Source organism: Rhagoletis pomonella, unplaced genomic scaffold (assembly GCF_013731165.1).
Source record: "Rhagoletis pomonella isolate Grant_MI unplaced genomic scaffold, Rhpom_1.0 Rhpom_scaffold_00008, whole genome shotgun sequence".
Classification (NCBI taxonomy): domain Eukaryota; kingdom Metazoa; phylum Arthropoda; class Insecta; order Diptera; family Tephritidae; genus Rhagoletis; species Rhagoletis pomonella.
The window spans coordinates 47533632-47547146 of record NW_023458562.1 but is presented as its reverse complement, the minus strand read 5'-3'; the positions used below and the strand labels follow the sequence as shown (position 1 = coordinate 47547146).

Here is a 13515-nt window from a genome sequence, read left to right as displayed (position 1 = left end):
ATTCGGTGACCACCATTTGAGTCCCCGTAAGAGTGATGAAGCCTCAATGTCTTCTAATAGCGTCGAGTGGCTGATGGTGTCAAATGCGTGCGATAGATCCAACGCTACTAGGACTGTTCTCTCATAGGGTCGGTTTCGGTTTCGTCCACGTGTTATCTGAGTTTTTATGCCGTTGTTGTGAAGTGCACTTTACGAACCCATGCTGATGCCTCGCTGGGGTCAGATGGTTCGTGTAGTGCGGGAGTAGCAAGGCCTCTAGTGTCTTCGCTACCCAGGAGAGAGAAGTTATCGGACGATAAGACTCCCTTGTTGGTCGGTTTCCACGCTTTAGCAGCGGGACCAATCCACACGTCGTGAATGATGAAACTGACCATTGACATGTAGATGACGTTGGTGAGGTAGTCTATTCCCGCTGGACCTAAATTTTTCAGCATCAGCATGCATATTTCGTCGGGATGGTTTTGATGCTTTACGCCTTCCCGATGGCCATTTGCATATCACTGCTGGTGAAAGCAAGATGCGCATTAGGTTAGTTCTGGTCACTCGACGTTTACCACCACCACCAGGATGCAGCGTGAACTGTCGACTAAAATAGCTCGAACATCGCTCCGGGTCTGACGTGGCTCGGTCAAGAAAGGAGACTTCCACTCTATCGTCGCACTTCGTCAGGTTGGACGAGGTGGAATTAAAAGTCTTCAAGTTGCTGCTCCGCTTGTGTTGGTTTACTAGTTGCGAAATCTCTGAGTGGGAATTCGTTTGCTAGAACAACCGCTTCAACTGAAAAATTTTGGCGGCTTTCCGCAATACATCCAGCGGGAATGAAGCTGTGTGGTACCATGGTCATTTGGCATCCGTGTCTGAAAAATTAAATATAAGTTAGACGGACGAAAGCAACATCGCCGCCATAGGGTGCCAAAATGTACCCGCACCATTGCAAAACCCTTTATAAATTTTACGGGCATCATCTAAGGATAAACGTGAACTTCACAATTCTAAACGCTATTTATACCGCACTGCGACCTTTGCAGTTTTCGTTCTGATTGGAGAAGCCGTTTTATGCATTGACAAAACTTTTTACGTTTTAAATCTTTAGTTTGGCTTGATTAACCGGAAGAAGAGTTATTACCGTATTTTTAGGCAGCTAAGTGGCTTATGGTTTGGAGCTATCCCAATCAAAATTTGGACCAAAGACCATACTTCCTACGTATTGTTATTATTTTGAAATGCCTCACACTATAGCGCACTTTGCAACTATAGCACTTCAACAAAGCCATAAAACCAGGGTACGAAAATAAACTGTACAAAACAATTCCCATTTGCTCATCGATCATCATATCATTTGTGGTTTTGTACAGTTTTGTAAATAGTCAGAAACAAATTGTAAGATTCACTCATGATTCAATAATGAAAGGTTTTGTAAGAAAACCTTTCTCTCGCTCTAATTTTATCAATGACACTCCCACCCTACTCCTAAAAACAAAAACAGTGATATTTCTTTTCCAAATTTCTTTGCAAGTTTTAAGAACATTTTTAAATTGTTAGTAGTGAAATTTTTACTTTTTAAATTTGAAGAAATGTTTGTTCTGCATTCGCTGGCGCCAACAAGACAAAATGGGTGAGAATCGTTGGACTACAGAAATTCAATGTTAAGAGACGAAATTCCCTTAAATGCCGAAATGTATTTGTCGATATTCGTGGAGACCTCTTGATTCTGCCAAGTCGCTGTAAAGTAAAGCGTTCAATGAGCCAACGAAGGTATTTAGGTATTGTACTCCACGACACAGTCCTGGTGTCTCCGAATGAGATTTTGACGCAATATAACATTGCCAAACCGCATCCATAGGCCCAATCGTCACACGACAGCTCGGTTTAGTCAATGGCGCGATGTAATTGCACACTTAAAAGGTGTACGCACGAGGCGAATGTTGGCTGGCGACCAACTTTATTGCAAGCGATTAGCTGAAAGTAGAATGCAAAGTTGAACAATACAAACGCCTTTTTATGGCGAATATTTTAATATTTTTTTATATTTTGATATTTTTAGTCATTCAAATTTTTTTTCGTGCAACCCGGCGGGAGTTGAACGCAAAAGTTGCCTGAAAAATCGCCTCGTGCGAAAGCCCCATTACGCCACTTCTCATTTGACGATGTAGATCACGTTCCCTATCTCAGTCGTTCAGTAGCTGCGTGCTCTGAGTTCGTCCGGCACCAATCGCCAACTGCGGCTGTGCAAGCCAGTGTTGAATATTTTCCCCAGAACATAAAAAGTGCGACATCAAAGAATTCGAAACAATCGAGCCATAACCGCGAAAGAAACGTAAGCTCCAAATTTTTTTATTTGCCGTTTTTTTGTTTAATAAATATTGCATATTTTCCGCAAACAAATAGCTTCTTCATGTCCATCAACTGGCAAACAAATACAACAAAAAAAAAGCTGAAAGTGGACCATCCATTCTCGAGTTATGCGCCATCTGACGTACGCAAGTTTGGTATAAACATAGAAATATTTATTTTTAATAACAATAGGGGGTTATATTCGATGTAAATAAGCTTGTTTAAATTAAATAATTAAATCAAATTCGTTTTTGTTTTAAAATACCACCATTCACTATTATCCACACGTTTTTATAGAATTTAGCTCCCATTTTAGGAAGTGTGATTGAATTCTTCCCCTTTTTCTTCTGCTTCTAAAAACCATCCCTGTGGGTGGGAGTGCCAAATTTTAGAAAAAAGCTACTTACAAAACCTTTAATAATTGAATCATGGATTCACTGTCATTTTCCCCAACGAGAAACGTTTGCTTTTCGTTTGTGACAATTGTACCATAGGGTACGTTTTATATGTATTCAAACGTTTCAATTACGTGAAAAATAATTTTTTCTGTAAATTTTCATATCCAATTCAATTAAAAAACATTTTTATTTTTTTTATTCATTGCAGCCATTCGTTTTGTATTTGTTTATTGCATATATGTACATACATAAATATATTTTCCCTGCACGATTCATTTCGTTTGTTGTTTCGTCTGTAACTACTAAACTACTGTAGTGTACTATCGCCAAAGTGAACTCAGCCGTTTTGTTTCGTATTGTACCGAACTGTTAAAGTAATGAACGAAACGAAATAGTAACGTACAATATAGTTTATTTTCGTACACTGCATAAAACCCGAATTCTTCTTATTTGACGCCGATTGGAAATGCCAAGTGAAGCCAAGTCCTTCTCCACTTGGTCTTTCCGTTCCTCTGCTACCGCCGATCCTGTCACCACTCTGGTGCACAGATTTTCGTTCTAAATTCTAAAACCAATAGCGGTCCTAAGATTTCACCTCAATATGTCGGTAGCTTAGAAACTCCTTAAAACACCCTATATTTCTTTTCTTCCTACTTACATATTTCACTGATCTTTCGCAGTAGGTACGTAAAAATGTGAAATATTTTTGACTTTGGCTTGAAGTTGAAAATTAGTTTTGAATTGTGTAAAAAAAGAAATATAAAGAAGCTTAAAAATCATACTTTCAAAACTAAATTGATCAACTAATTAACACAAATTTTCCAAATAATTGAAATAAACTCCGTTTTGGGACCACTATCAACACAACAACAATACAGCACACACACAATAGCAACAGCCACAACTACAGACACATAATAAAGCCAAACGAAATAGTGAAATATAGTGAAAAATAAAAATATACCGTTAGAAGAAATTTATTAAAAGCAACACCAAACGCCATGCGTCGAAGTGGATCCAGCATTGGTAGCTCACAAGACTCCAAAGAAAAGTTAATGGTTTTTAAGCGCAACTCACACTCACAGTCGCCACTAAGCGAAACGAATATGAGTGCGGATGGTAAAAGACGAGTTAATGAGCTTAAGCTGAGATTCATAAATGAGACTTAACGTTATAGGATTACATAAAATACACAAACTAAATAGATTACTACTTTAGTTAACCGGTCGCTTAAATATTAATTTTCAATCTTTCGTTTTTCTTTTATTTCTCATACAGATGGTGTGGGCTTTCCATGTGTCAGCTTGCAGGGACATGGCACGACATCGCCACCTGTACAAGGACGTTCAGTGCGCGAATTCGAGGAGCAAATGGCATCGCTACGTAAGGAGAATTTTAATCTAAAGTTACGTTTATATTTTCTGGAGGAAAGTGTGCCAGGTTATCATCACCCGAACACAGAGGGACAGGAGTCGTTAATGAAGCAGCTAATTGATACGAAGGCAAGGAAATAAAAAAATGCGTACTGTGATTTCCTTTTTGAACAAACTCTTTTTCTTCGCACAGGTTGAAATTGAAATTTTGCGTAAGGAGCTTGAAGAGAAACAGGATTTATTGAAGGAAGCCGCGCAGGCCATGAATCACATGGAACAGATACAAAAAGAGACTGAGGCTAAGGGTCAAGCATTTATAGATGAACTAAAGCAGAAGATACAATTTTTGGAGGTGAGAAAAAATGTGAAAACAACGCAAATATATTTATTTATGTTACTTATTCGAAAAGAAGCGTGATAAATTAAAAGAAAATACAATAATGACTAAAATTATACGTAAATCTTGAGATTTTAATTTTTGGAAAAATTTTATTATTAGAAGTGTTTACGAAATCTGTTGAAAGGCTTTGTAATATGGAAAAAGAAATTGAATAAAACATTTAATTTAAGAAAAATTAACTTAAGACCGGCAAAAATGTTAAAGAGGCTTTGAATATGTTTGTGGCCCGTTGTGGCGTTTTTAAACTCCAATTTCTTTCAAATATAACTTGTGTTTTTACTAGTCTACACAAATTAAAGGAAAAATAGTTAAAATTAAAGATGATATAACAAGAGGTTGATATGTGCTAAAAACTAGTCACATTAAAGAAAATGCACTAAAGCTATTTAAACGTTTAATTAGCTATATTTTAAAATTCGTGAGATTTTAAATCGGCAATTTTTTTTTTTGAGAAGCAATTTTATATAACAAATCATGAAACTCACCTAACAACTAACATACCGATACGATTTCTTCTTCTTTTTTTTGCCCATATTTCTAACAACTTAAACTAGAATCTAAGCCACAAGAAACTTTTAATTTTATCTAAAGAAAAACAAATTAATTTCGTAAATACCAGTAAAAAAAACTTTTCAACTACTTACATAGCTTCTAATTAAATCCGAATGATATAATAATTCCCCTAAGTAAAAAAAATCGCTTTCATTTCCCTTCCTATCTTCACAGATGGAACGCGATTTGGATAAAACTCATCACAGCGGTTTTATGAATGATTTGCTTGGCCGTTCAGATATCTCAGAAAATGTGAATGCTTTACAAAAAGTTTGTATAATTTTACTTAATTTATTACTACGCATACTTTAATAAAATATAAAAATCACTAAAATCTCAAATTATTATCTTTTCTTTTCTCACTCCATCTCTAATTTGTTGGCAATCCCTCGCTTTCTTTGCTCTATGTATTATGCCACTTAAATGAACCCATAGATACGCGAACTCGAGGGCATGGTGACACAGTCCGAGGAGAAAATGCATTCGTTACAATCACAAGTGACGAAATTAGAAGAAATCATAGCAAAACGTGATGAGACAATCAAGGAGTATGAGGAAAAAGTAAAAGAGCTGGCCTTTCAAAATGCTGAGCTGCTGGAAATGATGGAGAACAAGGAAAAAGATATGGCAAATGTAGAGGTGAGTTCTTATACAAATAGCATTGCTACATTTAAGCATTCATTTAGGCATAGTTGCGATAATATTTTACGTTGCATTCGAGATGTTCACAGAAGTAAGCATAGAAATAGTATTTAGTATTATATGAAACTTCGTATTTAAACACGAAACGTTGCAAGCTTTTTATCGCATACTTACGCGTGTTTCCAAGTAAATGTTTGTCCACTAAACAATTATTTTATAATTTCCTTCAACCCTACTCTCCCACCCATCTTATTTTTTTCGTTATCTTTCCATTTATTACATTTATTCGCGCAATTCGCGTTAAAGCTTAATTTGAAAAGTCTTCGTCTGACCAATGCCGATTTGAAGGAAGATAATCACAATTTAATTGAAGCTCTAAAAGCCACACAAGATAATTTCCGCAAAGAATTTTCGAATGTGAAAGTATGTGAAAAGAGAATGCGTGAACAACAGGATGCATTAAGCAAAATGCAAGTAAGTTTTTTTTTTGTCGCAGTTGCGAGCCTTTTAATGATTAGCTAGAAATTCGTAGTTGAAGTAGACTAAGTTGCGGTTGGTAGATAGTATACGACACAGCTATTTTGGATTTCAAAACGGGTCGGAATTATATGCAGTTAAGACTGTTCTCCCAGCAGCGTTCCTCAGGATTCTCATAGGAAACATTTTATGCTGCTGAGAGGGACCTACAGTTTTACGCCGACTACGATCGATCGATTTTTGGATGGCCTCAGTAATAATAATTTTAACTTAATAATTAAAGAGCACAACAACACTTATCGCCCCAGTGAGAAAACCGTCTTAGTGACATCTGATTTGTCGAAAGGCTACCTCGCCTTTTGTCATTCTACGCTACTAAAATTCTCGTGAGTTGTCGACAGTTAGTACGCATTCTGATCAAACCTCGAAGGCATGGTGAATTAAAAAGGTGGTCCCACAAGTTGATGTCCACTCTCCACTACTGTTTAACTTTTATATTTCCAAACTTCTCAGCAGCTGGAGGCAGTTTCACTGATCTCATACGCTGACGACGGCTCGATATTGACGTCCGGTAATTGTATATCTAATATTTCTCGCTTCTTCGCGACATGGAGGTTTGGTCTATGCCTCCACAAAATCAACGACGACACTTTTCACCATCTAGAAATTTTAGAGGTTATCTTTAACATCTTGCTTTCCTTTTTCGCACACGCAACAACAATTGTCAAACACCAGACCGCCAACAAAAACATAAAACCGCATCTACAATGCCACTCATAATGGTGCAAAGAACAAGTAAGTCTTGGTCGGCTGTTTCCACAGGGAATATCCGAACAATCACTTGCTGGAAGTAGCGCTAGACTAGGTACACATATTAGAAGGTATCTCTACGAACTATCGTGCGGGCTCCAGGCATATGTATGTACATGGCACAACCACTGCACGTGATGTTGTACAGGCAGTCAGTAAATGAAATTCACCGAGAGATAATCACCACTTTTACTCACCCTGGCACCTTGAATGCCATTGTCGGAGTTCAACCACCCCACGCAGATGAAGATTTTCAGATGCCGTGAGGGACTCTGCCGGAAAAAAAACGATCTAGCTGCTATAGTAGGTTAAACTTCTATTTTTCAGACTCGATCCCGACATGCCCCGTATGTGAAGGTAACCTTTTTAAACCGGCTCTGGTAACATCGCTTTCCTCGTTGCCTCGCCAGTCGGGTCTACGTAACCGGAACGACCCAGATTTGCATCTGGCCAAGGACTGTCAGTCTTGGGGATTTGTAAGCTGCTCCAACAACAACAACAACAACAACAACATTCCTTTCCTTTTGGTCCGACTCTGTCGAAACTGCACTTTTCCTGGGCCTACCGCTAGTTGGGCTTGGTGATAACGGTTGATAGGCAGCCGAATTTGGGGTCTAGTGGTGCCGCTACAACAGCGTATCACAGATAGATACAGAGTTGCCCACTTGCATTTTGTTTAGACAAGCACAACACTGAGAACTGGTATTAAACTATAGGTGTTTCACTTTTATTACCCGGAAACATCGTTAAATTAAGATATAAAAAAATTACAAAATTAATAAGTTTATTCTAAAGCAACTCTTCATTCCTTCCTAGGCTCAGAAGTGATACTCTGCATAAAATTCTTTACAATTCGTATATGTAAACAGTGTATTATTTAACACATATATACAAACGAAAAAGTGTCACGAAATCGGCAAATATTTTTTCAGTACAAAGGTTTACAGTAAAGCTTCAAAAGTAGTTTTGCGATGTAGAATTTTTTCGGTTTCGCTAAAATGTATGTTTTTTGAAATTTTGAATTTATTCTCGCTGTTCCGCGTTCAATGGTCATTTAATTTTTCATATCCTCTTCCAAACCTCTCTTATTCTGATCCCTTCTCTTCTATTACCTGCACCTCAACATACCAGTCCACAATTTCTATTAAGACAGCAAATACCGCACGTCTACTTGAACGCATTCAAGACTACGAAAAAATGGTAACCAAAATGAGTTTCGAACGTAATTTAGCCAAACGAGAGAATCGCTTCTTTCGTGCCATTATTGGCAAACTACAGCGCAGCAAGAATGAGTGTTTCACCATCGAGAAGAAGGAGGTCTATCAGCAATATGCGCACGAGTTCGACGAGAAGCCAGTCGATTGTAACAAACATTACGAAATGAACTATCGCGACATGTTGAAGGCGCGCGGCGATTTTCAAGGTGAATATTTGCTCAAACAGAAGCTGTGCGTTAATTACAGCAACACCAGCGCCAAGTACACAAAAGTAGAGAAGTGTGAGCACAGCGAGCCAGAAAGTAACGCTGTTGTGAAGCGGTGTTACTTGCACGAGGGCGTCAACCGCCATAGGTGCGGCAGTGTTGGTATTAGCTCTGGTGATGCTGGTCGCACCGGCGTTGCATGCAAAGAGCTGGTCTGCAGCGATCATGAGCCAGAGTTTCCAATACGCTACACAATCAATGATGAGAGCATGTTTGCGGGCTATGGTGGCGGCGGCTGTGGTGGGCCATGTACTTCGCGATCCAATAGTTGCACTTCGTTGCAGGCAAATTTTTCCACGTCCAGTATATTTTGTGGTGGCAAAGAAACGTCACCCGATGGGGAGCGGGAATGTACGCAGGTGAGAGGGCTTGTTAGTTAAGAGTGGAGCGCGCGGTTGTGTATTTGAATTGTACAATTTTTGAAAAATTTTTTTAGAACAATCGACCCCACCAACTCACCAATGTGGATGGCGGCGTACGCTTTGTATACTCAAAATTTGGAAATTTTCATTAAATCTAGCCTATTATTACACTTCATTTCACACGCTGTATCTAAATATTGGACATGTGTCACAGTTCAAAAGCGTGCATATACCTTTTCTGAGGAGTTACTCTCTAAATGTTGATCAAAATTGTTTACGCTACCAGTGGGGGCGTATGCTGAGAAGATTAAAAGGACAAAGGAAATTGTGAGAAGTGAGCGAAAGCAAGCGGGAGTGCGCAAATGGTGGATTTTGTATTATGCATTTATTGTGTACCTTGTGAGATAATATCCGATTTGCAAATTGAAAATAGTTTATATAATTATATATATTTATGTGTGCATTTTACGACAGAATTTACATTTGAGCTTAGTACACATGTATGCACTACATATATTTTTGTAAAAAAATTGTTATTTGTGATTTTTTTAAGCCATGAAACTATGAATAAATTAAAATTTTTTACTCTTCTAAGATCAACTCGAATGCAATGCGAACGTACCGTTTTTTTTAGTAATATTCACTTGAGGCAAGTCTCTTATTGTTAATAAGTTTTTTTTTTTGTATTTCCTCGCGTGCAGCGCGAACTAAAGGAGAAAAAGGTCGAACTGGCTAATAAGCTTTGTGAACTGGACGATACTCAGCAAGAGTTGAAGAAGTTGCGCAAAAGCTATGATACCGCCTGTCGCACATTACAACAACTTCTGCAACGCGAGAAAAATCAGCAGGAAGGTGCTGGCAATCGTGCCTTAAGTGACTCAGAGGCTTTACAAAATCACGTACAAAAATGCGATCATGAGAATACGATTAAGAGTCTAGAAGCCGAAGTAAAGAAGAAGACTGCTGCTTTACAGGTATTATTTTCTTTGTATATTTTTAGCACGAGGCATGCTAGAAAAAAATAGGAAGTTCATAGTTATTGTCGGACTCCTCTTTAACAAAGTCTTTTATAGCGAAAACTCCAGTGTTTCGTAGTTTTTAAAAGTACTGAATTTTCTTCAGATTTTTCAGTCATTTCGACCTATGTTTAGCGAATTCCTCGCTCTAACCAAACTTCTTCAAAGATTCAACGTTTGGTTGTGACGGCAAAAAGCTAGTTTTTTAGCTCCTTTATACCGGGGGCTCCTCTTACTATGACGAACTGTTTGGCTGGCTGCTACGACTTCGTTACAGAATCCGACTGTAAATAGATAAAATATTTAGGTTCTTAACCCGTTTATAAGGTAACCACCTTAAATACTGTTCAATCGAGACATTTGATGGTGGTTGGGTTGACAAAGCCACTCTCAGCTCAGTCTAGAGTCAAGCGTAGTCTATTTCAATGCACTGACATTTATTTCAGTTCAATTGTAGAGTATCTCGTTCCGTTACATGGATCCAAGATTTATAGGTATCTTTAAGATGAATTTAGAATGAAAAGATTCGAGAGCAAAAATAATTTTGTTTCATAAATTTTTAAATAGGTTCGCCTTCTCTTTTATCTCACTCTCTTTCTCTTTTCACGCTCTTACTGTCTTTTATCTCTTCCTTTGCTCTTTCCCTCGTTTCTGACTCTCTATTACCTCTCTGATTCTCTCTCTCTTCATCTTCATGTCTTTGCCCTTCTTACTACTTTTTCTCTTTTTCCTTTTGCCTTTCGTACTCTCTTTTCTCTTTCAATGCTTTCATCTTTATTTTTCTGTATTTTTATTTCTTTCTCTCTTTCCGCCCATTTCTCTTCCCTTTCATCAATCTTCTTGTGCCCTCCACTCTTGCTCTTTTTTCTTTTTTCCTCCCCTCGTTCTATTATACTTCTGCTTTCTCTTTTTACGTACTTCTTATTGTGTTATTTCTCTTTGACTCTTCTACACTCCAACTTTTTTCCTCACTCTTTTCACTCGTGTTCCTTTTCTTTCCTTCTATTTATATGGTCTCTCTTCCATCTATTTCCTTATTTATATGTATTTCCCGTTATCAGTTCGTTTTTTTTCTAACGCTTTTCTTTTCTCATTTTTTATTTCTCTTTCCTTCATGCCTTTTCTCTAATGTTATCCCACCCCTCATTTATCATTCTGTTCTTATGCTTCTAATTTTATTTTCTCATTTCCTTTTTTTGTAATCTTCCTCTCATTTCGCTCTATTTTTCTCTCGTCGTATTCATTTTGTTTGTTACCGCTGTGCGCTTTTTCATGACTCCTTATCTCTTCTCTCCAGAATCTGGTCAATAATGAGCTTTGGCAAAAGAATCGTGAAATCGAACGTCTCACCAAATTAGTCAACGCAAACGCTACATCTCCCCTTTCGCCGACAACAGCACGCAAAAATTTAGAATCTCTTCAACTACAGCAATCCTTCACTGAGAGTGACTACACAAAAGCATTGGAGCATAATAAACTGCTGCAACGCAAAGTGGACGTGCTGAATCAACGTCTCGTCAACGAACGCACCCATGAGGCTTTGATCGAACAGCTGCGCCAAGAGGCGCGCACAGCACGCGCCGAAGCTGACAATGCCGAGACATGCCGACACGCATATGCCAAAGTCTTTGCAGCTCTATCGGATCGTCTCTACGAGTTAGCAGGATTCCTTAACTCCCTAATGAAAAACAAGGAGGTGTTGAGCTTCCTGTCGACCGAACGTCGCCGCGCCATGCGTACCGCTGTAGACTGCAGCCTCGATTTGTCTACGAGCATACGCGAGACGTTGACCACAGGCGATCAAAGCTTCGAAGGTTTAAGCAATTTATCACGGCTGCTGCTGGACGAAGAGGAGGGCGCTTTGGCCAATAAGACATTTAATTCGCACGAACAAATGCGTGCCCGCCACTCGTTCGATGTGTTGCGCTCGGAGAATAAGGCTTTGCGCAAGATACTCGACAGCCGGCGCAGTTGTGGCGGCGCAGATTATGCAAAAGATTCCAAGGAGCGCCGCTCGTTGCCGCCATTCTTGCTGGATAATTTGAGTGAATCTGAAGCGTGGTCGGAACCGGATAGGCAAGTGTCGATGGCGCGCATCGGACTGGAGGAGCTTGTGGCAGCAGGCACTGGAGCGGCCGCGAAGGATTCGGCCACCAAACCAGCGCCACCAACGGCCGACACAGATAGCGAGAGCGAAAGTGATGCGTTACAGCAGAGTCGCGCAATGAAGTTGCGCAATCAGGAGCGCATAGCGCAGCTCGAGAAGCTCATTGCACAGCGCGATGACCGCATTCTGATGATACAATTCCAATTAGTGGAAGCAGACAATAACTTGAAGAAAGAAACACTGCGCGCCATAGCGCTGACGCAAGAGGTGGAGCAGCTGCAGCAGCGCAATGAAGAACTCTTATCAGATCTAATTGCTATTGGCAGCGAGCAATCAAGAGACAATACCACTGCGTCCGAGAGCGCCCTGCTCAACAGGTCATTGATGCAACGGCAAATCGAGGAAAAATGTCACGCCATCGAACAGTTGCAAGGGGAGCGCGATCGCCTCGCGGTGGAGGCGCGGCTGGCCGAAGTACAAGTGGGCGCGCTGAAGGCTGATATCGAAGACATCAAACAGAAGTACGAGATACAGCTGAAGTTAGCCAGCGAAAAAGAGCGCCAGCACTTGGATACACTTAAAAACGAATTGGAGCAGCTAATGCAAAAGCGCTTGAAGGAGCAGGAGCGCGTGCACTCGGAAGCACTGACCCGCGAATGGATTGCGCGCACGACATACGACGAGTGCAGAGCGCAGTTAACCGAGCTGCAAACGCAGTACATAGAGGCCCAACGCACTATCGACTATCTGACAGACAGCGAGCAGGATCTCAAGCAATCGTTGATAAACAGTGAAATGGAGGTGCGTGGACTGAAGAAGCAATTGGACGAAAGCGTGCTGCAAGCATCCAAAGTGGTTACGGAACGCACAAAACTATGTAATGAGAAATTGCAGTTAGAGAAACGTTTGCTGGAGTTACAGCATCAGTTGAGCGCCGCCGAAATGCAACATGCGGCCACAACACAACGCGTCACAGAACTTGAACGCTTGCAACAAACATTAAGCGAGCAATTGGCGCAAGCGCAAGCAGCGGCAGTTAAGCGCCTGGATGCCAACGATATGTCACAAGTGGGCGGCTATGCTTCGGACGATGTGCAAAAGTCGATTGCGAAGCGCGATAGCAATTCCTCGCCTGATTTGGGTATACACAGTGATACAGGCCGCGTTTCCAGCGTGGAATTGTCGAACGTACAACGCTCGCTACTCAAAACTGTGCCAATGCCAGAAGACGGTGAGCTGGCGTCCAATGAAGGTGAGTGGCGACTAAAATTTGTTATAAAAAAATAAAAATATTTCGTAATTTAATAATCACATCTTACAGAATCTAAATACTGCTTGGTGGATAAGAGTAACATGGCTGGCAAGTGCGCGCAACATAGCTCATCTTCCGACTTGGGCATTGACAGTGATCCGGGACGCAAGTTGTCCCGTGCGGATGTTAAAAAGGGTAAGTAAGGCATGCATTTTTGATGTAAAGCATAAGGGTTTAGTTAGAGAAAACTTGGTTGTGGTATTAACATTTGTAATATATGTAAGGCCCGTTAATCAGCTGTAAACTTAC

General features: G+C 40.0%; 2 protein-coding genes across 6 annotated transcripts in view; both read left to right on the top strand.

Annotated features, from left to right (window-relative positions):
• LOC118745016 (centrosomin) overlaps positions 1–13515 on the top strand; it is a 77605-nt gene that overhangs the window by 59671 nt on the left and 4419 nt on the right. For all 5 annotated transcript variants that reach the window (XM_036478523.1, XM_036478527.1, XM_036478524.1 and 2 more), the window contains 7 exons: positions 4011–4234; positions 4299–4457; positions 5232–5327; positions 5493–5696; positions 9533–9805; positions 11145–13206; positions 13276–13401. In XM_036478523.1, the coding sequence (XP_036334416.1) occupies positions 4011–4234; positions 4299–4457; positions 5232–5327; positions 5493–5696; positions 9533–9805; positions 11145–13206; positions 13276–13401 (3144 nt within the window). The remainder of the gene's footprint in view (positions 1–4010; positions 4235–4298; positions 4458–5231; positions 5328–5492; positions 5697–9532; positions 9806–11144; positions 13207–13275; positions 13402–13515) is intronic.
• Positions 5703–9337, top strand: LOC118745017. The gene is made up of 2 exons (XM_036478528.1): positions 5703–8828; positions 8906–9337. The coding sequence occupies exons 1-2, from the start codon at positions 7989–7991 to the stop codon at positions 8981–8983; spliced, it is 918 nt and encodes a 305-aa protein (XP_036334421.1). The 5' UTR covers positions 5703–7988; the 3' UTR covers positions 8984–9337.